Source organism: Mesoplodon densirostris, chromosome 14, assembly GCF_025265405.1.
Source record: "Mesoplodon densirostris isolate mMesDen1 chromosome 14, mMesDen1 primary haplotype, whole genome shotgun sequence".
Taxonomy (NCBI): Eukaryota; Metazoa; Chordata; class Mammalia; order Artiodactyla; family Ziphiidae; genus Mesoplodon; species Mesoplodon densirostris.
In genome coordinates this window covers 42,557,215-42,583,160 of record NC_082674.1, presented here as the reverse complement: position 1 = coordinate 42,583,160, position 25,946 = coordinate 42,557,215, and the positions used below count along the sequence as shown (strand labels likewise).

At 36.5% G+C, this 25,946-nt stretch overlaps 1 protein-coding gene across 19 annotated transcripts in view; it reads left to right on the top strand.

Annotated features, from left to right (window-relative positions):
• The first annotated feature begins 1,463 nt into the window (after positions 1-1,463).
• NRXN1 (neurexin 1) overlaps positions 1,464-25,946 on the top strand; it is a 1,137,515-nt gene continuing 1,113,032 nt past the window's right edge. For 17 of the 19 annotated variants that reach the window (XM_060116683.1, XM_060116682.1, XM_060116678.1 and 14 more), the window contains exon 1: positions 1,595-2,366. In XM_060116683.1, coding sequence (XP_059972666.1) covers positions 1,595-2,366 — 772 coding nt within the window. Of the gene's footprint in view, positions 2,367-3,418; positions 3,486-25,946 lie in introns of all 19 variants that reach the window. The other 2 variants (XM_060116666.1, XM_060116684.1) reach the window with 2 other exon arrangements.

The window sequence follows — 25,946 nt, the reverse complement described above, 5'->3', positions numbered from 1 at the left end:
CAAAATATTAAATATTTCACCCATTTTTAGAGGAGTTAATATTATGGCAGCTGAGACACAAATGCTGCTAAAAATAGACTTCTGACTCCAGTGGGAAGTTTTCTCCTATAACGGATTATTCCTTTAATAAAAAGGAAGAAAATACTTGGTTGAAATTTAAGAGAGATGCCCAAGAAACTATCAATATTCCTTCTCTCTCTGAGAAAAATAAAATGGTAGGAATGCTATACAAATCCATGCTGGCAGCTTCCAGTCAACATTTTGATATTCTCTGCCTGTTGTAAAATCAGCTATTAACTGAGATTTAAATAGGTTGTATTTTTATTGTCCATGTAACCAGTGCACAATACAAGCAGAAATTCCTAATAGAGCCTTTTCCCCCCTCTCCTTCTCATATATTTTAAAAATTAAACTTTCTCAGAAATAGTAAAAGACAACATTAACCGAATCTCTATACAAACCTGGGAGGGTTACCTATTAACAGCTATAATAAACTACAAGGGTGTAATGGCTGATTGTAAGAGTGTGATATTAATTATTAGGAGACATTAGTTCTTACTTGTAGATCAGGACAAATAAGCTCCTTCCAATAAGGTTAACTCTGACTTCCTAACAGCACTAGTTATATACCTGGTTTCTGGGCTGAATAATGATTATATGATACTCTAACAGACTTTAGAACTTAATTTTTATTTTCATTCTCTGCAGATTTCTGGGTCCCTATAAAAAGACAAAATAAAACCAAAATGCATCACCGACACACAACCAATTGATATGCTGGCATCTTAGCTTGGCCTTGCAGAGGCGGAGAGGAAAGAAGAGGAGCTGTTGTGATTTCCACATCTAACAGCTTCTGGCTATTTCACAGCGTCTGTGTTTGAACCCTACTGTTGGGGAGGGACAAAGAGAAGTAAAACCCAGCCTGTGAGGCCGCTGTGTGCAAGGAATTCTGCTTTGGCTACAGTGGTACTGGAAGTCCATGATATGACAGAAGAAGCAGGCCTTTGAAGCTCCTCTGGGGTTGATAAGTGGTGCCTTAAAGAGCCAAGGGGCCCCTTTCTCCCTTCTGGTTTGGGACACTACATCTGGAGGAGAAACACTTGAGGCATTACCAAGCATTCAAGGACCCTGGTTCATTGCTGGCTTCTTGTAATTGCCTGGAAAGTGTGACTCGAACTGCTTCCCTTTTGCCTGGTACCACTGATGGTACCTGACAGATGACGGTATTTGAAGAGTGAAGCATCTGTTGACACCACCGATAAATGGATGCGTGATTGCCCTTGACGTTCTGTTGACACCTTTTCCAGAGCGTTGCTTCCAAAGTGTATCCTCCCTTTGGTCTGGAAGTTCTGTGGCTGCCCTGTACTACTGGGATCTACGTTTTCCAGTTGGGAGGGGACTATAGGGAGAGAGGGAGGGGTTGCTGGAAGAAGAAGAAGAAAAAAAGAGCTAGATAAAGGAGGGTGCATCCCTCCCACTCCTGCCCATCCCCTTACCCGAATTATTTCCGGATCCCTATTTCTGCATCACGGTGTCCAGGACCATTTTGACCCTGTCGGCCCCGGCACCCCCCCGCCGCACCCCAGCTCCGAGCATGGGGACGGCACTTCTCCAGCGCGGGGGATGCTTTCTCGTGTGCCTCTCGCTGCTGCTCCTGGGCTGCTGGGCAGAGCTGGGCAGCGGGCTGGAGTTCCCGGGCGCTGAGGGCCAGTGGACGCGCTTCCCCAAGTGGAACGCCTGCTGCGAGAGCGAGATGAGCTTCCAGCTCAAGACGCGCAGCGCCCGGGGCCTAGTGCTCTACTTCGACGATGAGGGCTTCTGCGACTTCCTGGAGCTCATTCTGACGCGCGGCGGCCGCCTGCAGCTCAGCTTCTCCATCTTCTGCGCTGAGCCCGCCACGCTCCTGGCCGACAACCCCGTCAACGACGGCGCGTGGCACAGCGTGCGTATCCGACGTCAGTTCCGCAACACCACGCTCTTCATCGACCAGGTGGAGGCCAAGTGGGTGGAGGTTAAGTCCAAGCGCCGGGACATGACGGTGTTCAGCGGCCTCTTCGTCGGAGGGCTGCCTCCGGAACTGCGCGCCGCGGCGCTCAAGCTCACGCTGGCCTCCGTGCGGGAGCGAGAGCCCTTCAAAGGGTGGATTCGCGACGTGCGAGTCAACTCCTCACAGGCGCTTCTGGTGGACAGCGGTGAGGTGAAGCTGGACGACGAGCCACCCAACAGCGGCGGCGGGAGCCCGTGCGAGGCTGGCGAGGAGGGCGAGGGCGGGGTGTGCCTCAACGGAGGCGTGTGCTCCGTAGTGGACGACCAGGCGGTGTGCGACTGCTCGCGAACCGGCTTCCGCGGCAAGGACTGCAGCCAAGGTAAGGCCCGACGACGTCTGAGCCCTGGGGGCCTCGGCCTGGGCAGGGCGCGGGGAGGCAGGGCGAGGCAGGCCCGGGCCGGTGCATGGGGGCTTCCTTCTCTGGAGAGTGTTTCAGATAGGGTCGCGGTGAAGACCTGTTTTGGGTGTTTCTGCCTTATCACCTCTCACAGCCCCTCCCTTGGTATCCTCGTCATGGTTGAGCAGCTCCCATTTCCAGGTTCAGTTCCTCCCGGGAGCCCGTTCTACCAACCCTGCTTCCTTCCAAGTGGCAGGGAGAATAGAATGACCTCTTCTCTTAAATCCTCTGGTTCTTTGCCCAGCCGCTCCCTATCTTCATCGGGCTGGGGCGCACCTGAACGTACGCTGTGCTTTTCCTCTACCACCACTAAGTCTGTACTACACCTATTTTCACCGTGTGATGCAGATAAGCATCTAGAAGATGGGGCACACGTTTGGTGAAAAATGAAGTCAGGAGAGATTCACCATGGTTGAATATCCCCACGTAGTTACTCGTTGGTAAAGGACAAGGGAGACAGGATTCATAAGCACAGCTGTGCTTTTTACAAGAAAAGTGATACGACCTGCTCCTGGCTGTGGGAAAAGGTGGTGGGGCGGGGGAGGGCTTGTGAGGGTTTCCTTGATTAGAAGGAAGAGGGTTCTTGGAATTAATGTTAGTTTCTTTGGTTATGTCCAAGTCCAACATTTGTCAGTTTAATAAAATTATATTATTTCTGTGGTTTCGTGAAATGGGAGAGAGGTCAGCTCATGTTTAGAAATGTTAGAGATTAAATAGCATATTTCTCAATTAGCAGATGACTTGGGAGGATAAATAGTACAGAAATTTAGACGTTGCTGGACTGGGAAGCTTCTTCAGGCTAATAAACAGGGGATGCAGATGAAGGATTGCAAGAGATTTTCCAAGGATATTCAGCTAATGATATTTACCTGAGTAGTGGAGGCCAAGTTGTAATTCCTGTTGTTCTTAGGGATTGAAACAGTGTGGAATTTAAAAAACTCATATCTCTATAAGTTTTATTTTCTCCCCTTTATACATAAAATTCAGTCGTTACTGTGTTTCTCCAATGTTGCTACACGAAAGTGACCAAGGAGAAATATTGTATAAACACAGGAAAGCCTTCGAACAAAAACCAAGTGATATGAAAAAGAAGAAATATGGATGTATCTGTGGCTGAGATGTCAAGGTTTAAAGTAGATAGCTTATGGGTCAAATCAAAGCAATCAACACACGGATAAATGGCATTTGTGGCTGATTTTTTTAAAAGGTGAATTGTTAAATCTGATTTTGAAAGCTGTAGTGACAAAAGCTCTATGTATGGCTGTATTTTATTGTATAATGTCTTCTGTTGTTGTTGTTGTTGGGTTTTTTTTTTTTTGCTGACACTGCTAAGGGGAACTAGCCCTTGTAAATCTTATTGGACTTGGCAGTCCTCTCTTACCTGACTTTAAGAGAAATGAAGACTTGATAAAATTTGTAATTGTTAAAACAGCAAAGGGAGTTAGGAAGAAAAAAAATCTGGTCATTAGGAGAGTTCTGTAGCCATCATGGGCTAATGGAAAAAAAGTAAAACATTATTTCATTGCTTTCTGCCTTCACGAAGGTTTTTGTTTTCATGTATCTTGTCTTAAGTAATTATAGAAGACTGTGTATTCCATGGCCTATACTGCACTTCAGCTTGATCAGTAAATTTCCATGGATTTAGCATCAGGCTTTATAGTTATGTTTTCCAAAAATAAAACAGTACCTGCTTTTTCTCTACCAAATCTAACTTAATTGTGAACCATGAATAAGATAGCTATATTTGATGGTTTGCTATAGTATAATTTGAAGTTGCATACCTCTGCACTGATAAATAGAAATGAATTAAAAATGGACATTATTTTATGGGACAAATTGCTCTAAGTATCCCAGTGCTGCTTTAAAATACAGAGCCGGCAATTTAACGAAGAACACATGAGATATAACTTCCTTCCTTAAATTAGGAAACAAATATGACACAATGACAGCTTGTCCTGTGTGGGAGGGTGTTTTAAATGAAAATTTTTTATTTTTCTGTGCATTTTTAACGTAGGAATCCAGGGATGTGCATAATCAGGAACAGTTAAGAGTGGAGAAAGCATGGCAGAAGTAATATTTTGAAGAGAAGCAGAATTAGATAGCTCTGAAATGCATTTTGCAAGTGGCTAGCTCTTTCCATGAGAGGAAGAATTTGGAATTAGATATATAATTGAACAGTATGCTACCTGATGCATAAGGTAATTCAACCCAGAAAAGAAAATCCATCAGGATAGTTCTGGAGCATTGATTCATTTTGAAAATTTGAAATGAAAACGGAGTGCAAAGATCACCACTAGTCATGAAAGGAAACAAAAGGCTGGGTTCCTTTGATTATCACAGAAATGGGTGATGGAGTGATAAAGGCAGAGTTGGTCTCCCCAGAAGGATTGGCTCCATTTTGCTTATTTTCCCTGTTTCATGTGTGTCAAGTGACTATTAAATAATTAATTGCGAATGGATGCCTCTCCCAACACCAATCATGTATTGATGGCTAGGGATAGATGATTTCTATTCAGATGAAGTATAAACAAAGCCCTGCCTGTAGCCAGTATTTGCACTGATTGCCACATTAAAGAAATAATAATAATTTAAAAACAAATAAATCCATAATCATTAGAGAAAATTTGGGAAAAAATTAACAGCAAACATTAAACAATATTCAAATTATATCTGGTCCCAACTACAATTTCTTTTTTTTTAACTTAATGAAAATGTCTAATATTATTTTAGTTGCCTTTGTATTCAAAATACAGTAAGAATTATTAAAAATAAAATAAGAATATTTTTTTTTCTAGAATGTCTTTAAACAACTTATACATCTATGGATTTCTAGAATATTTTCATTTAATGAGCTCATGTTCATCCTTGCTCTATTTGTTCAGGCAGGTCTAGCAAGTTTTTATTTATTTATTTATGTGGTGATATAAAGAGAACACAAGGACAGTTATGTGTCATGATCAGGTTAGTGACAGAGCCTGGGTAAGAGCGCCAACACCCTTATTCTCAAGCCCTGTATTTATCATGTCTGCTGAATAAGATTTCCAGTTTATTAGGTTTGATATTTTTTCAGATTCAGGGATTATTCAAAAGAAAAAAAAAAATATATATATATATATATATATATGGCTGATGGAACAGAACTAACTTATGTGTTTTGTCCCTGAGAGTCAGCCTCAGACGTCACTATACAAGAATGTCACCGTTCCTGAATGATGGATGCTTATAGGGTACATAGCTTTTTCAGTGAATCATACCCATCTAAGTGCCCTGGGACCATTATTATTTAATAAGTTTCTACTTAAGGAGACTAATAATTTCTTAGCAGCTTAAAAGAATTAGTGAATTCTATGGCTACCCAGTTAAAAATGAGAATAAAACACTGATCAATGAGAATTTAAGTTATATGTTTTACGACTTCCAGGTCCAGCTTTTATGCATTTTAGGGTCCCTTATATGAAAATTTCATACTAGACTCTGAGTATCAATTTTATTCCTCTGTTTAAATAGCCAGAAACACATATGGCTTATGATGGCTGATTGCTTAATATCACTAAACATGACAGTGTGATAGATATCATTTAATAAAGCCTTTGCTTTCTATGACTTTACTAATGTGGCCAGACGGACAACCATATTCACTCAGTCATTTATTCATTCATTCCTTTCTTTGTTTAACAGATATTGACTAAGTGCTTTGTATGTGCCTGAATCATAGGCCCAAGCAATACAATTGTGAGTAAACTCTCAGAAATAGTTCTTACCTTAATAGGAAGGTAGAAACCTCACATTTCTTTGTGGAGGCACAGTAATTAAAAAATAAATAAATGAAAACTTTAAATGATGGTATGTATTTTGAAGGACAGGTACATGGTAATTTGAGAACTTTAAAATAATGTGAACGGACCTAATCAAAAAAAAATTTCCCTTAGGGGTGATATTTAAACTAAAATCTGAGAGTTGAGAAGGAATTAGCCAGGTAAAGGCAGAGGAGAAATATTAGGTCAGAAGCCTGGTGCAGGAGATGGCATGGCACATTCAGACAACTGAGGGAAGGCCCTTGAGTATGGAGCTCTTAGAGAGAGGAGTAGGGCCAGGTCATGTAGGGCCTTCTAGCCCATGTCAAGGATTTTAATCTTTATTGTAAAAATGATGAAAAAGCAGTGGAGGGAGTTTAGTGTGGAAGGTAAGGAGGAGGGTATCGTTATCAAATTTACATTTCAAGAATGTCACTGACTACAGTGTAGAGACCAGATTGATAGGGGCCTAGAGAAAAAGAGAAAGCATTATTTTCTGACAGTCAACAACATTTGTTAAGCACACACTGTAATCTGTAGATTGAACCAGGGGACATAGAGGAAAAGATTCTTTCTCTAAGGAAGTTAGAATCTTTGTGAGCTTGGTTATGTATAGAACTCTAAGGCCACTTGTTGTTTGGGACACTGTGGTTCTACTTGTAAAATGCATTATCTGAACCCTTTATGTGGATTATCATATGGTTTCTCTCAGATATACCCATCGAATCTGTAGGCTCCTGGAGTGCATTGGCAGTGCCATACTTTATTATACCCCCAAGTACCTCGCTCAACATGCCTTCCTTCTGACAGTATATATTGATTGATTGATTCTAGGCTTTCAATATTTTAACTGCTACAATAAAGGGAAGTACTACATAGATACTTATAATTTTCGTAAGGTTAAAAAATTGTAAGTAGTTACCATATAGGTAGGTACTAGACAAAAATGATTCAGAGATTTTGCCAGTTTTGTTTGAAGCCTACCATCTGAGGAAAAGTTGGATCACCTGTGCTGAGAAAGCTTTGAGTGGAATGGATAAATTCATAATTTTGATTTAGATAAAATGTTCTGGGAAGCTCTTAAAGCATAACAATGATCTATCAGAATAAGCTTATCTTGATTATAAACTAATAATCAAAACTGAGTTACCATTCTAAGATGCCACAGATGAGGTTGAATGTGTTATTTTAACTATTCTGAGATGCATTTGAATTATGCAGACTGTGGGACCATGCTGCCTGGTTTAAGTGGGCACACTCAAATTTTATTCCTCAATGTTGTCATCTGTGAAAATGGTATAATAATAGTACTTACTTCATAGGGCTCTTATCAAAATTAAGCAGGTGACTTCATGTAAAGCTCTTAGAATAGTGTCTGGCACATAGTAAATATTTTGAAGTATCCACTTGCTATTTTTGTTACTATTATCACCACTACCACCAGCACCACTACTTCTACTGATACTATTTTCTTTAGGGCTACTGTCAAGCAAAATTTAAATATGGAACATTTTCTTCTTCAATTAAAAGGAATTCTAATGTAATAATGATCCTTGCTTGATTAGCCCAAAAGTTTCAGCTTATAAAGAAAAGCAAAGAGTAAACAGATTGAGCCTCTATTTCTGTTTTACACAGCTGTGCTCTAATGTTAACCATGTCTGGTTGTGATTCAAAATATTTAAAACATCATATTCTACTTGAGAATTTTTATTATGATTAAGTGAGCCTTTAACACAAAGGCATTTGTAAAAACTGTCACTTTCCATATAAACTAATACCTTTATCCATCCCAATCCTGTACTTAGTGATTTTTACTATATTTATCCTAATGTATACGTATATATATCTAATGGATCTATCCTATTTATATTTTGTCTTTGAGGCTTTTTGATAAGTTAAAGTTATTTACATGTATGTTGCAGAGAAGCTAGGATACTTGAGCTTTAAAAAGCTCAAGAAAGATTTCTTATAGTTATAAACAGATTATATTTTTAGTGTAAAATCATATATGCTAGTAACATCATGTTCCAGTTTTGGATAGCATTAAATGAAATGGGATAATTAAATGGTTATTTAAGGAATTCCTGATTGACTGCAAAAAGGACAGGTACTATATAATATTTCTGTTATTCTTAGCTGCATTCTGAGTATTAGGACTCTGAGCCACACTGGTTTCTGAAAACAGGAACCACATTCCATATCCCTTTCTCAGTGAGCAGTTGGTGGCTACACTGTTCGTAGGGTTAACTCCTATAAATATACACTGAAAATTAGGCCTTATTAAGATATTCAGGCTTGGTTTTATTATGGAGATAATAAACCTATTATTAGACGTTGTTACGTAAACTGTACTTTCAAAAAATTGCACAAGTATATTTGACATAATTCAGAATAAATCATTTTTGCATTCCAAAAGATTTTAGTTCATTATGCATCACAGTATTATGCAAAACCCTTGTACTTTTTCCTTGTGTACTTCTCTATAATTTTATGTCTCAGTCCCTTTCTGTTACTTGGAAGTGCAGGAATAGGTAAGTGTGTGTGGTCCTTGCTGAGTAGTAAGTCTTAAAATGTCTGAATTAAGTTTTGGGAAAAAAAGGGTTTTTTTGTTAGTTGCTTTAGAGCTTTTCAGCAATTGCACGGCTTTTTGGTTTTCCCTCTTAAGCATGGAGTTCATGTATTTCCACTTGAATATGCGAATGGGTACAATGCTCTCTCAGATTATTTTCCTATAATGTTATTGTTTCCACAATGTGTGTAAACAGAATGTGGCATGGGGTCTGAAGAACTAAATTCCAGGTGTGGCATTGCCTCTAAGTTGCTGTTAAAAGTAGAGTAAGGCTGCTAATGTCCTAATTTCAATTTCCAAGATTGCAAATTGAGAAACACCTAATCAGACTACTGCTGATTGTGAACCCCTGCTAATAACCTAACTCAAAGAGTGTTTATGAGTAGCCAATACATGTAAACTCTCAGAAAAACTTGAAAATCTAGAAGAAATATCTAATGGCAGCAGCATAGTGGCTCTAGGATTTGTGAATGTTAATAGTGAAAATGTTAAACTTGTTTCTGTAAATCTACTTTGAGGTCATTTTAGATGAATTATAGATCATTTACACTCAATAGTAGGTATAAGATTTGGTGGAGTTTTCTTAGTACCTATTGACACATTATATAGACAAGCTGAATAAAGAGGACAGTGGTCCCCTTGTTCCTCCTGTGTAAAATCTAAACAAATGAAATTAGTAATTTAAGGTAGCAACTGTATGAGTACGTATTGCATGATTCTGTTTATGTGAAGTTCAAAACAGACACAACTAATCTATGGTGATAGAGGTCAGAATAGAAGTTACCTTTTAGTAATGTTGATTAGAAGAGGACACAGTGGAGCCTTTGGCATGATCTGGGTGTGATTACATGGGCATATATATTTGAAAAGATGCATGTATTATACACTTAAGATTTATGTACTTTACTGTATATAAGCTCTACCTGAAAAAAAAAATCCTTCAGATTGTGAAAGGAATGTTGCTCAGTGAATACTAATGCACTGAATATGTATAAAAAATTACTTACAAAGGGGTCCTTAATGTAAATCCATAATTATAAATCTTAGCAAAAGAGTCAAATATTTGTAACATAAATCCAATGACCATTCCAGGGAGCAAGTGTATTTTTATATGAATACATCTAAGAGAAAGGAAAGAGAGTATTGTTTTAAATACCTTACAACCTTTGAACTTGTTTCCAGTTTCTTGTGCTTTTATAATGAAGATAAAACATAGGTTCTTATTTTACATTTTCATCTGTTGAGTGAAAGTCTTACCAATCCATTCAAGCAATGTATGTTTTCTAATTAGAATAACTCAACTGCTGGTATTTTAGGTAATTAGTAATCAGTAAGTTGTAAAAGCTCAAATATTTGAATGAGTGATTGGATATTGGAAAAAAAATCACTAGCCCAACTATACTGTCTAAATCTACAAATATACATGATTTCTCCCGCAAAATATTAGGCATCAAATTGTTTCAAAAGATGCACTAGGCGCCCCTACTTTAACGGTGCCATAAGCACTTCTTGAATGTGAATACAATTTAACATCATTCTGTTCAGAATCACATTTATTATACTTACTATTTAGTGTTTACTGAGTGAAAGGCATTGTATACAAAGTATACAAAGTATACTTTATCTGTTTTACCTCATTTATTCCTGCAACATCGTACTTGATAGGTTCTATAAAATTCCCATTTTACAAATGTTAAAACTATGTATGTATTAGAAAAGCTAACTTGCCAAAAGTTCCATAGCTCAATGGCAGAGATGAAATTTGAGCCCAGGTGTGTCTGTTGCCCCAGCAGGCAACTCTGTCCATTATATGACAAAACCTGTGTGTTTTAACAGACAGGTAATGGCTGCTGAAAATGTATTCACTAGTTGTTAACTTGGTGCTAATTTGAATGGCCAATTTATAATAAAGCCTTCAGAATTGAGGATTGTGGCAGACCCTTAAATTTAGTGCCATTTCCTAATGTCATGATAGTAAAGAAATGGATTAGCTTGTCAGGATTCATCACACTTTGTTTCTATAATGCTTGCTTATTTGCTTCTTTTGTTGGCCTTCTATTCATATTATGCTTAATAAGTTGATTCTACTCTAATGTAACCAGGAGTAAAGCCCCAGTATATTGCATCTAAAGAATATTACAAATAATTCTTGATCTTTTGAATGAAAATATTTAGTTTTCCAAAAACAAGCAACACAGTTTTTATCTATTTCAGATTCTAGGAGATAAAATTATTGAAAATAGCAAAGTCCATGGTGATTCAGCACAAATGTAAAGACCTAGGCTTGTTCCCTAAGTAGGCCCTTCGTGAGAGTTGCTGAGTCAGAACATGGTTCTGCTGAAGATATAGATGATGGTACACTGGGCACTTAACTGAAATTACATAATGAGAAAACAGTGTCTCTTTTTGCACAAGTGAGTTTGGCTTCCCAACGCATTGCCTAAAATTGAACTTGGGGAGTAGTTCTTAGAGTTAGAAAGATATATTCTCTATGCTATTTCTGGTATATATGAGAAACTATTATTGGAAAGAAGTGGGAGGAAAGTAAGACTGACCTGGTAAGATGAAGTGCTGATCTGGACTCTTGTCTAGTTACTTGTGCTCAAAACTATCTGGACTGTAATTAGAAATACATTGATGCCACATTATGGGAACAAGTGCTACTTCAAATAGCATTTTCTCAGGTTGGTTCCCAGGAGGGATCTGGTGGTCTAAAAGTTACAAGAGGTGCTGCCAAGAAGAACAGTTACGTCACTAGCATCCTAACATCAGGAGGGGCTTTCTGTGTTTAATTATAGACATAATGAATTCTGTGTGGATGGCAATCGATAACGGAAGCAGCACTAATCACAGCTTAGGAGTTACTGTGGTTTGTGACCTAACAATACCTGGCCTTGTATGTGGAACCAGCTAAGCTTAGATGTTACTCAGACATTGCTGGATTCAGCAGAAAGAACCGCCCCAGTCCAGCAGAGGCAAGGAAATTAAAGACTTAGGTTTTTCTTCTAAGTAATGATGTCTCTCTATAATTAAGCATGCCTGGAGTTTCCTTAGGGAAGTAGCTGGCATGGCAGCCTGTAACTATAGCTGCTGTATGGAAGACACTACCTTCCAGCTTAAGCTCTTTGTCTTGAGTGAAAAATTGATTTTTTTCTGCAAATAATATAGTTACTTATTTAAAGTTACTATATGTGATGTTTAAGGTACTAAATGTTTAATTTATCCAGTTGAAAACATTGTAAAAATAGGAAGTTATATATTGCATTTCATGACCCAAATGCACAATTACATGTGCAGGAGGATATATTTATGAACCCCTATTTTAAAAATTGGGCCAACTTTCTGTGAATAAAGTATTGAGATATTTTAAAATAATGAGACATTTGTTTTTTGATACATAAATGTATGTCTGTGTATATGCATATAAACAGAGATATAACACAAAAATATGACGTGTACAAGAAAATTACATAATGTAAGCAAAGAAGGATATTATTTAAAAGTCTTAGAAATCATATTAAAATCCTCAAAAATATATATCGGTTAAACATATCATTAAAATGTCTTTATGATTTAAAATAGTCTATATATGCATTTTTTCTATACAAGACCTTAGAAACCGAAAAAATTTATCCTTAAAGTATGACAAATGACCTTCTGTGATCAGGCATAGTGTTAAGAGATTTTGAGGTTTTTGCAAAGTAGCATTTTCATACTATTGATTAACAACATCCCAACTGTTCCTGGGGGTTGTATGAAAGACTAAATGTATTGTCTTGCTTTAAGATTTCTCTGACAGTTACCAAGAGTAATTTACTTCGATGAAACTTTATTATTATAAAATAATAATAGTTATTATTTAACTATCTATTGGAATGAGCCACAGTTATGTTCAAAAAGGTGAAAAAAAGTTAAACTAATATTAATAATGACTTCTTTAAAACTTTCATACATTAGAAAACCAGGAGGTTAAACTTACTGAGCTCCCAGTGAGTTCAGTATAAGCTAAGACCACCATAGAAATATTTTGAAACCGCCAGCCAGTGTTTTAAAAAGTCAGTAATAGCCCCCAACCTCTTTTACCAGAGTAGGTAGGGAATCTATACAAAATTTTGTTTTTAATATTTAAATGAGGCATTTATAAGTTTCAGAACATGCCTCATTGGTCAGTTTCTATCATTATATGGGAATTTTTTTGATATATGCATCATTAATTCTCTCTTCCTCTGGCCTTTTACACCTTTGCTCAGATTAGAATTGTAGAGTTAAAACAATATGATTTTCTTCTACCACAATTTATATTTTTTTGACTCAAATAACATTTAAAGTTTTTTTTTTCTTGAATTGTATCCACTGTTTACTCTTCTTCAGCTTTCTACCTTGATTTCCTTCATCAAAGTACAGGCAGAGGTAGAGCTTCATGAATTAGAGTAATCCTTCATCTGGGGATGGTGCTCCTCTCTGACTGTTAGTGAGAGCTGTCCCCTTTCCCAGAGGTCACTGGAAATAAAGAAGAATGATGGGTGCCTCTCCCTCCCCCAGACTCAGGACATTATTCATCCTGGACAAAGTCCCTGTTTGCATGACACAGAAAATGTGTTTCATCCTGAAACAGAGGCAATATAGATTTGGATTGGTGCCAAATGTATAATCTTGGCATGTCTTCTGCCCATAAGAGATGAAGGGTGGAAGGATGATGAGGCCTCAGGGAAGGTGTGAAGCTTGGGATGTGTGATAATTGAGAAAATGAGACAGAAGACTGAGAAAGAGGAACAGGAGATAGGAAAAAAGAAGATGATTGGGGAAAAAGGAGTGTTGGAGAAAAAGGTTAGCTGAGAGAGAGTGGAGAACTAACAGAATTTGAAACAACCAGCACATTGAGAGCTGGTGACTTAAAATACAAAAAATCGCACATCTGGTTAGTGGAGGAGAGAACAAGAATATACATTTCTTGACTACTAGCCCTGGGATTGAGCTGAAGGCAAGCATAGGGGGAAGAAAAAGACAAGGATAAACATATTATTGTCTACAATTCAGTCATAGAAACTATAATCATTCTTTGTCTTTGGCAATGTGTCATTGGGCTTTTTCCTACTAATACCAATAAGAACAACAACAATAGCAAAATTGTACATAACTCATACTCTGTGTCAGACACTATTTTAAGTTCTTTACACATATTAATTCATTTAATCGTCCCCACAAACCTATAAGGTAGGTGCTATTTTTAAAGATGTGAAAACTGAGGCCCACTAGGAATTTGCAAAGCTGGTATTCTAACCAAGGCTGCATGACTCCTGAGGCCGTGCTCTGAACTTGTAATTCCTTCTATTTTAATATTAAAATAATGACTGTGTATCCTCTGTACACTCTTTCACGTGTAAGAATCTCCCCTGTGTTTAAAAGATGCCTGTATAAGCTAATACAATTTCATATTTATTTTTCTCCCCTTCTCTTAGTATTCCATTTAAGTGTTTAACAACTTTTTCTGGGCAGAATTTCTTCCTTAAATTTAATGAAAATCCTTTCTCTGCTGACATAAATTAATTTATTCTTATGTCCTCAGTGCAAATAAAATTCATATAGTCAGTATCTCCTTGACTTATCTTAATCTGCCTAAGAGAAAGAGTACTGTTTTCACTGAACTAAAACATTTCAGATCTCCCTTCTGTGAAACTGGTCTGACATTCAGCCTCCTTCTCCTAGTAACTGCCTGCTTTATTTATTTTACTCACTATTACTCCGATTCACTAATACTCTCCCAAAGGTTAGTTCCCAAAATATATTGCAGTCCTCTTGATATGTTCGTTAGCATTGTTGCACTTTCATGGACTCCCTAACTGTTCCTCTCCCTTCTGTCTGACTTGCTAATTTCCTTTTATACCTTGGAAATGGCATTGGCAAGGGCTTCATAAAATCCTTGGTAGGTTGTTGTTACCTGGTGGTTAAAAAAAAAGGTCTCTGTAATTAGTGTCTGTAGTTCAGGCAGTCCAGGATTGTGTAAAGAGAAGAGTCTTGATAGCATTGCATTTTTAAGCCAGAAAAGTAGGCCAGAAAAATATGAGCTGACAAACAGAAAAAATAATTTGGACTAAGAAAAATGAGCAGTGGTTGCCTGTCCACAGAGCGCTAACCAATGGAAATAGATTTGAACAAGATTGTGTTGATGTAGGCCCAAGGAAAGAGTAAACAACATTTGCTTGTAATTCTAGTATAACTGTGAGAACAGGCCAGCGGAAGTGGTGGGCAAATATCTATTCCTGGAGATCCTTAACAATAGCATAGACAGACAACTGCTGCTCTTAAATTGTTTAAGATGTCCCTTCTTCTGATCAGAGGCCTGGACTAAATGACCTTCAAAATACATTTTCAGCTCATAGTTATGTAAATAATTGTACTTTTTGGAAAACTTTTAATAGACGAATCTTCCAAGTATGAGATAGAAATAGCCCAAGACAACACCCACCCCTAAAAAAAACCTCCCCAAAACTACCCCCTGCCAAAAAAAGAAAAAAACAAAACAAAACAGAAAATCTATTTTAAGAGTGTCTGAAGTTAAAATTCACAGATTCATTTGAGTAAAATATGGCACCAACTGCTACAGAGCATAAATTACTTCCCCAGTTGCCTTAACTTGCTGTGCTGCATACAGGTGTCCCTGGAATCCAGTCTGGGCGGGCTCTCTGCCCATATGCTTCTGTTTGCCCTGAGCAAGCTGCCCTTGTTGTCCTCTTTACCCAGTGGATTGCCCCAGTTTCATGTTTCCTTCAACGTGGTTGAGCTCGAGTTACAGCTGCTGCCTGTATCTCAACGCACCTTGTACTTGTTCATGCTGCCATCTCCAGGGTATCCTCCTGGTACTGAATCCACATCCACCAGGTGTGATATTTCTGCCCTGCCACCTCACTGCAGCACATTCGAGGGGTATCACTCCCATATCAAGCCTTTTATATTCTGGGTCATTGCTCTTCCTCTGGGAAATACAGCTTTGGATAAAAGGGTTTTTAGCACTTGTGTGAATTCTTCCTGGAGAAGGATGAGATGAAAGGGCGAAAAATAGTTTTTGAGTTAAAAACAAAACAAAGAAAATAAAACCAAAGCAACAACCATTCACAACATTAAGAACACTTTTTTATTGGTACTCTGTAATGTCCATGGTTTCTTAGTACAGCCAGTTACACAAACCAGAAATCTAGCTTTATCTTTGACCCCTATGTTTTTGTCCATTCATCAATTCATTCATAATTCCAAAACCATTTACTAAGAAGCTGTCCTACACAAGACGAGATGTTAGCTCTTAACATCTCAGAGGTGTTAGTTCACCTTTGTGTTCTCAGCAATTTTGAAGTTAGGCAGCACAAATGAAAAGTGTTGAGACCTAAATACAAGTATAAAAAAATCAGGGATCAAAAATGTGAATAAATCTCACTATTAATCATAGTATATGAAGATCTATAATAGGATGCACATGTGTGCCATTAGTGATATTAATGATATCCTCAGTTGTAAAAATGAGCCTTTTTGAAAAATGCAGTATGCCTATGAACAGTGAGAAACATAAATCCTTTTAAAAATTGCACTTAATGGATTGTTTCACACTCTCAATTAAGTCACCATAATTTCAAATTACTCTAATCACTAGATTATTTCATATTAAAAGGAAACAGTTTGTAGTAAGTCTTTAGAAAGTTATAGAGGATGTGTAGAAAAAGCATTGGATTAACGAATACTGAGTTTGTTTTTTCCTTGTTTGATGACAAGGAAAACCAGGAAACTTGACTTTTTTTTTTTTTTTTTTTTTTTGGTGAGACACTGTGTTTGGTCACCACTGGTCTAAGAATTGAAAGGGGGAACAAGTCATGTTCTAGTGGAGTAGGCTGGCAGATACATGCATAAATGATTTCAATATAATGTATTAAATACTGTCACAGAGATGAATATTTAGTTCTACTAGAAGTCAGAAAATAAAGGGACTAATCATGTACCTTCAGTGACTAAGTTCACTTGATTCATAAATATATTGTCACTGATACACATTACCTATTGTCTGTAATGGTGGAATCAAGTAAATGGAATCAACTCAAGTATTAACAAGTAATTGGCTAAATAAAACATGGTAGACCCATATATAGCACCTCACGACATAACATGAATGAGGTTTTAAATGGGAATGAAAACATGTTAAAAATATTTTGTGTAGTAAACATAATCAAATTGCAAATACATGTATGTACATACACACATACATATATACACAAAAATATGATTGTACGTATACTTATATAAAAGAATTAAATAATTTATAAAGATCAGGTGTTACACTGTTTTTATGGAGGGTGTAAAGAAAATCTATTTAAATTGTTTGCAAGATAAATATGTTTGCAAGTACAAGATCAGATTAATAAAAGAAGTTGGTGACTCCATATTGAGGGATTTTCAATCAGATTTTGAAATGTCAAACTAATAGTCCATTTCAGAAGATCAGACTCTTATATGACTTTCCAAGAATTTGTATTAGCATTCTAGGTTGAACATTCTGTTATAGAAATAAAAACAGAATGTTCGTATTGTCAGAACAGAATATGGCACTAATCTCACAGGATATATTCTGAAAGAATATCATGAAAGAGAGAATTATAGAATTTAAATCCTGTGTAATTCCAAGGATTATTTTTTTTACTTAGACCCATTTGTCAGGTTGAACGCTAATTCTCCTGGTAGTTAACAAAGGGACCCTGATAAACTGCAGGGACTGGGAGCAGATGTAGTATTTCTGTTCAGCAGAGTGATTTCTGTTAATGCTTCATTTACGACATCTTCCCCTGTTCTCACACATCTCCAATACCAAGTTGGAGAGATGGCTGAATAGGCCAGTGCTGTGTCTCAGATTGGTTTCAGAGTCACGTGTATTACCATTCTTCCTAATGGAAATCCTAGAAACTTATGAGAAGTTCCAAATGACTGGCAAGACTTTCCTGCTTTACTTCATACACATGTATGTTATCAATAATTACTTAGTTGACTCTTTAATTTGTCCAAATTCGTGCAGGCATAATGGAAACTGACAATGCAGTTTTCCATTGAAAATTGTAAATGGGTGACTAAGCTGAGTAATTCACCTCACTCCCGTTCCTTTTGTACAGATATCTTATGCTACACCAGGATGGCTATACTTTGAAAATAGCTCATCTATATTCATTCACCCATGCGTATAAATTGATTTGCATGCTCGTTTTGCGGTTTCCAAATATGCATTTGTTGCATAAAGTTTTTCATATCTAACCCCAAATGGCTCTTTTACCTCTTCCTCAAAAATTTAGCTGGTGTGAGCCAACCACACATGAAATTCAGATACTTGCAGGACTGGATTTCTATAGAAAATGCTAAAAGCTGGAGAGGGAATGCTTAGATCTTGCCATTGGCCATAATTTCTAACTAGGATCTTGCTTTTACGGGTCAGATCCTTGAAATTACTCAGGGCAAGATTGAAATTAAGTGACAAGAATTTATTCAGACTATCCAGATTATTTACCAACTCATGATTTTTATGAGAACTAAAGGTATTCAGTAGAATAATTAGTTTATGGGTTGTGTCTTTGGCTTTTCCACAAATTAGCTAGACCTTATTGGACCTTGGTTTCCTTAACTGTATATGTATGATTTTTCCAGTTTAAAAAAATATATATAGACACACCAAAGTTAAATCAATAATGTGATTTACCCCAGCAAATAATACTATCACTAAATTAAAGGCAATCTCCTGAAAAATATAAATATATGTACAAGCTTAAAAAAAAAGTCTAACAAAATGTTTTGTGGCTATGACCATTTATAAATAGAAAATATTTTAAGTTAGGAAATTATCGTTATATTGATAGCTTTTGGTATTTACTGAGAATCTTTTATACATAATTAAAATTATATATTATGTGAAGTAAAATTAATAGTATGTTTTTAAAATGCCCTGAGTAGTAATGTGCAAAAGAAGGAAGGGATTGATGTTTACTGATTGTCTACTACATACTGGTATTATCAAATTTATATGTTATCTCATTTAATTCTTACCACCACAAACCAGATTTGTTTAACTATCTTCATTTTACGTTTAGGAAACCTAAGGTCCAGAGAATCTGTATAGTAAGGAGATAATTTGAACACAGGCTTTATTTCCTCTACACCCCAGGCTTTCCCCTGTCTCCTCACTGTCAGATGTGGATGGACTTAGAGGGTGTCATAGAGTGAAGTAAGTCAGAAAGAGAAAAGCAAATATGGTATAATAATGCATGTATGTGGAATCTAGAAAAATGATATAGATGATCTTAGTTGCAAAGCATAAATAGAGACACAGACGTAGAGGACAAATGTATGGATACCAAGGGGGAAGGGAGGGGAATGGGGGGAATTAGGAGACAGGATTGACACATATCCATTATTGATACTATGTATTAAATGGACAACTGATGGGAACATGCCCTATAGCACAGGGAACTCACCTAGTGCACTGTGGTGACCTAAATGGGAGGGAAGTCCAAAAGGGAGGGGATATCTATATGTGTATGGCTGATACATTTTGTTGTGCAGTGGAGGCTAACACAACATTGTAAAGCAACCATATTCCAATAAAAATTAATTAAAATAAATAACTAAATAAACTAGAAAAAAATAAAATACCTTGTGTAGACTCTGTGGAGTCAGAGATACAAATGATCAAGAGTCAACCTATTTTTAGAAAACATACTAGCATTTGAGCTATTGTCAAACTTTGAGAGTATTTCTTTGATTTGGAGTCAAGTCTGCTTTAATTTGACTTCTTTATTTTTCTTTTTACCTCATCTCTTTTATGTATAGGTGAATGTATTTCCCAACTGAATGATATATTGCTAATAATGACAACAAGAAACCTCTAAATATGGTTTCCAGAGACTTTACAGGAAGACTGTAGGCAAACCTCAAAATACATAGAAGGTTCCTTGTTTTCTACTATTATTTTTGTCATCTGATCATTAGTGTGTTTCTGGTTTTATGTCTTTTCCTTCCACCCTGTAAAAGAGTCATTTTTCTTTTTTACTGTTTCTTCTTCTCTTAGGGCTGTATCACCTTTTGATTTTTTTTCATTATACTTTAGCTTATTTTTCATCATAGAACATTCAAACAATATATCTACTAAGATGACAGTTATTGAAAAGAAGGGAGTATCTCATAGAATTCTGTACTATTCTCTGCAAACCATAATTCTGTGGATTTGTCCACATTTTAGCTAAATATATTTTTGGTGATATTTTAACTCAGAATTTACCCAGCTTAAGAAATGAATATTCATGTAAAAATGTGTCCCATGAAAATGTTTATTTAACCAATATTACTCTTTTCTCCTTTTCAAAAATGTATTGACAGTAGTTTCAGAAACATCATTTTTAAAAAAGAGAAATAATACATAAAACACAAAGGAAAAGTACATTCTTAATTGTATAGTGTTAAGTACGTATTACACAGACTTTTCTTAAATCCTTAAACATTTCCATGTAACTTAATTTGACATTGGGGTTGATTTCATAAATGACTCATAAAGTATATTTCTAGTTCTCCTCTTATATCACCAAAACTTCTGTAAATAATTCCAAAATTATAGTACAATATGCACATTTTTGGCCCTCCTTAGGTTTCAAAACCCCCAAATAGGTACATCATCAATTTTTCTTTGGGCAATAAATTTTTTCTCTGACTACTAACTATGGATTCCAGAAATAGTTCAGAAATCAAAATAGTTCTAATTTTTCCTAATCTTTTGATAATGATCTGAAAATATATCCAATTACATAACAAAGAAAAGATACTATGTTACAAAATGAAATTCTGAAGTAAAAATGGATCAATAACTGTAGCTGATTATAGTATCTAAGGTGATAATGTATCAGAGAGAAATTTTAAAACATTTATGACATGTAAAGTAGTATTTAGAGGCACTGAGCTTAGATATTAGGGATATATTTGTGATCAGACAGGCCTGGTCACTACTCTTGTGGGGTTTATAATCTATGAGTGAATATAGACATGTAGAAGGTCAACTATAATGCAGAATGACCACTAGTGATAGAGTACATGCAACTCAGACTGAGGAGGCAGAGAGAGCTTTCCAGAGTATAAGACAGCTAGTGTGAGACGTGAATAAGAGTCAGCTAAGGGAAGAGGAAGGAGAAGAGAAAAGAGTATGCAAAATGAGACTGTGCCTCATTGAAGAGTTTAGAATTTGTGGTGCTCAGAGAAAAAATGGTAAAGGTGGCTAAATACAAGCTGCAAACTAAGCTTTGTAAGTCTTGTAAGGGGCATGAATTTATCTTTTGAGTTTGTGGTGGAGTCATAAGAACAGGTAGTAATATAAGATTATGATTTTAGAAAGACCACTGTGACTACGTAGATCTTGGATGGAAAGCAAAAGTGGAAATAAATAACTGTAGACCCACATGATACAAAGACATGTCATACAAAGGGTCTTGTAAGAAAGATCTATGACTGCCAGTAGATTTAGACATGTTTTGAAGACCGTTAGCTTCCACAGTGAGTAGAAACCCAATGAAAAGTGTAGATTTGTTCTTAGGAAATAAAAGGAGGCAAAAAACTGAGTGATTAGAGTAAGGGTAAACTAACTGTCAAGTTAGGATGAAGAGGATGTGGAATGAAAGAGAAGGATTTATCAAGAGTGAAATTCAGAGGAAGATATAGGTTGTAGATCCAGTTAAGAGAGTAATTGAAGGAAGCCAGGAGTGACATAAATGAAAATATCACAATAAAATTTTGGCTCATTTTTGCAAACAGCTAGATTTAGGCAGGCATGAATATTCTAGAGACTGTTCAATATGTTCTCTCTTGTGGGACAAGATTTATTCATTAAGTTTCACCATTGTCTAAAATTAATATCCCTCCGGACTTTCCCCCTTCCTTTGATTTGTTTCCATGCTTACCAAGCACACTTTTCATTTCAATCCAAACTTCCAGTTATCTTGGCACAAGAAAAGTGTTTCTCTAGATGGGCAAAGAAGTGATTCTCCCAGTTACTGATATTCCTCTCATTTCAAAATAATGCATTTACATAAAAATTCATAGTTGAAGAAAAAAAAAAAAACAGCAAAGTGCTGTACTCCCAAATTTCTTTTTTTTTTTTTTTTTCCGGTACACGGGCCTCTCACTGTTGTGGCCTCTCCCATTGTGGAGCACAGGCTCCAGACACGCAGGCTCAGCGGCCATAACTCACAGGCCCAGCCGCTCCGCGGCATGTGGGATCCTCCCAGACCGGGACATGAACCTGTGTCCCCTGCATCAGCAGGTGGGCTCTCAACCACTGCGCCACCAGGGAAGCCCCCAAATCCCTTTTAAATGAATGTTTATAAGATCATGTACTTTAAAGTTACTTTCATGAAACTTGATATTCTAAAATGTTCATAAGTTTTAAAATATGTATATTTTGCCATGTTATAAAATATCAACTAGGTCAGTGAAACGCCCAAAGAAAATGCAAAACATTGTCAAAAGGGAGAGAGTAGGGAATGAGGAGCCCCCAAAGTCAGAAATAACCTGTATTGACAGCAAACATTTATTTAGTGGCTGCTGTGTCTCTTTTGGGCTTTGCATATTTCCTTTGTTTTTCATCCAGAATCTGTTTATTTATGCTGTCCTTTTTAACCTGTGTAGGACTTTGCTCATGGTGGGTGTATGAGCAGCAGTTTCCCTGATATCAGTTTCACCATCCATAGGAGAGGTAGCCAGGCTCTGAGCTAGGGCTTCCCTGCTTCACTTCCAGAAACTGGGAGATATGGCTGAGCTTTTTTCAAGTTTTCTTCAAAAACCAAGAAATGGGAGTCCATCTAGGATAAAGGCAAATAACTACTTAATTGTAATACATCTAGTTTATCTGGTTATCTTTTGCACAGTTTTTTTTCAATTAGAATTTCTTCCATGTCTCGTATAGCCACCCAAAATCCTGTGTGGAGGTAGACTATAACCAAATAAATCAATTTTAAATAGAATATTTTGATGATTAAATGTGATACTAAGTCTTGGAAAGTAAATTTCAAGAAAAGTTTTAATAGCTACCATAATTCATCTGTATTCTCTTCTCATTCTGGAGTATTTAGTGATTAGAATCATATGTGAAACTGACCTGAAACAGTGCTCTCAGTGGTATATAATCTTTATTTTAGTTTGTAATGTGCTACAGGTTAACTAATAAATGTAAAGCAGTTAAACAAAGATCTCACATTACTTCAGTGGTACGTCTTAGTTTGGCCCATTAGCTAATGTCAATAATTTCACTTTGGTAAATCAGTTTTTCAGAAATGCATAGTTCCTTCAAGACCCTCTATACAGTTGACCCTTGGATGATGAAGATTGGTGTGCTAACCCTATGCGCAGTTGAAAAGTAGAGTACAACTTATAGTCAGCCCTCTGTATGTAAGGTCCTCCGTATCCACTGTTCTGCATCCGTGGATTCAACCAACTGTGGATAGTGTAGTACTGTAGTATTTACTATTGAAAAAAATCCACATATAGGTGAGCCCACGCAGTTCAAACCCATGTTGTTCAAGAGTCAACTGTACTTGTATGTTGTTTTACCTTATGAGGGCTGCATATAAGAGAAGTTCAAGTGAGTAGAATTTAGGGATACTCCTGGATAGTTATAAGTAAAACCTCTCCTCTTCCTCCTTTTTTAAGTTCATTAAATTCACCAGTTCCTTCAACTGGAGGAGTCATATATGAATGCTTGAACTCATTATTAATTTGTCACAAAATCAAGAATTTACTAAGAAATGAAAATATCTTTGAAAATGTCCAAGTTATAGAATCTGTAGAATTTTGGAGTTAGAAGAGACCATGAAGAGATATACTACAACTTTTTTAGAGATGAACAAACTGAGACAAAGAGAAGTTGGAGAATTTTCCAAGTCACAAAACTAGTTTCATAGCCAGAACTAGAATACAGGCCCAGCACAATTTCCATCTTCCATTTTCAGGTAGCAAAGAAAATAACACTTCAAAAATTGTATTCCATCATCCTGTACACGTGATGTAATAATTCTGATGATGTGTGTCCTTTTGTTATCTCTTGGTTACATTTAAAGAGAATTCTTATCCCTATCTGGTCTGATTGGGTAACTTCCTCCTTAGGTACATGGAAGAGGCTTTCAGATTCATAACAAAGCTCTTTGTATGTACTGGAAAATAAATGTGTTTTTCTTAGGGAAAGTCATTTTAACAAATTCATCATTATAGAAACCTCTTTGTATTTTGGAACACAAAAGCAATGGTATACTATAGCAAATAAATCAAAACCCTCACAATATGGAGTAAGATTCTGTTTTTTAGGAAGGCATGTCAATTGATTGAAAGAGTACTTTCCTAGAAACACTACAGTTTAATAATAGTTCTGATTGTGTCATAAAAGAGTTTTTTTTAGTGTATTGTGTCAGCTTTAGGAAATGTCATTAAATATGGCATTTTACTTTTTCAAATCAAGAATGCTGCCCATATTAATAGCATGATTCGGGGAGAGTTTATTTTTTAAATAATGTGTGCCATGCCTAAATTTTGATAAAATGAAATTCAAATGTTCAGTCTGAGAGTACAATTTGAAAAGAAAAAAAGTATACTCCTAAAGAAGAAAAAAAAAAAGTACTCCTAATTGGTCTCCCTTTAGGGGAGCTTGATAAAACTGATGTAAGAGATCAAAGCCTAAGTGATCCATTCATTATATAATAAATGTGTTGGTCTGTTTCTTTATTTTAAGTATAGTATAGTACAATAATGAAATTAAGTTTGCAGATAAAAGACTTGCATATGCTCTTTTAGCAAATTGCTGTTTTGGAAAGCCACCAACAGAATGATGTTCTAAGTTTGATTTTTTGCTCTGGCTTGCATTTGAACTCTTGCTTATTAAAGTTTTAGCAACACAATGGCCTTTTCTAGGAAAACGACGTATCCTTTTTGTTTTCAGTGAATCTACCATTGTGCATATGTGGTTGGAACCGTATGGAGGCAGTAAACTTGATTTGAGCTTTACTCTGTTTAGTACACAAAACATTCATTCAGCCCTGAAGATATGCTAAAACGAAACACAAAACCTATTCATCCACCAAATCGGGAAAGACATTATAATCCTCTTTAGCCCTCATCACATTTTCCAATGTTCTTTGGGCTATAAGCTCTGGCATCCCTGCAAGTTCCACTCTGTTGCTTTATACCCTACTTTCAAATTACAATTTGTGCCTGGTCTAACATGTATCAGAAGCGAGGCATGTGTCTGATATGGAAACAGAAGAATGGAGGAATAATTAAGTAGTGACCATTATATTGTTTTGATCATTTCTCATCTTTTGTAAATAATAACCATTGTTTTTAGTCTTTAATTTTTGACTTGAAATTAGCAAAGCACATTGAGTTTGCAGAATTAAGGTACAATTTTTCCCCAAAGTATTTATATGTAGTATTAAAATCAAATAAATTAGGAAATTAACAAACAAAACACCTAATCTCCTTTATTTCTACTTCTTTCCTCATTGTTTCAATCCTGTACTAGGCATCTAGTCCTCCACCACAGAGCCCCATTTCCTGGATCCTTTTATCTGTTTCCAAAAATGGTTGCATTATCCCTTTGCACCTTACTCTTTTTGTCTATAAAGTAGTAATAATGTTAGCAACTTCAGAGAATGTAGGGATTGAATGAAATGATTCATTCTTTCAAAAAATGTTTTCTTAGCTCTTGCTGTATGCTGAGTACCCATGTAGATGCTGAGCCATGTAAAGACAAAACCCTGCTCTTTTGGATATTTTCAGGTGATGAGGCAGGTGATAAATAAATCTATAGGGGTATTATATAATGTAATATGATGCCCGAAAATGGCAAGTGCTATGAAGAAAATTAAAGCAGGATAGGGGCATAGAGGATGCATAAGGGGCATTATTATTTCAGGTAGGTTGATCACATTAGGCCTTCTGAGAAGGTGACATTTGAGTGAACATAAACATGCAATTCTGAGGTAAAATCCTCAGGCCTGCGGTGGGAGTGTGCTTGAACGCTCAGGGGAGAGCACGGAGGCCAGAGCGATTGAACAGAGTGGGCAAAGAGGAGGTAGAGAGACAGTTTGATGT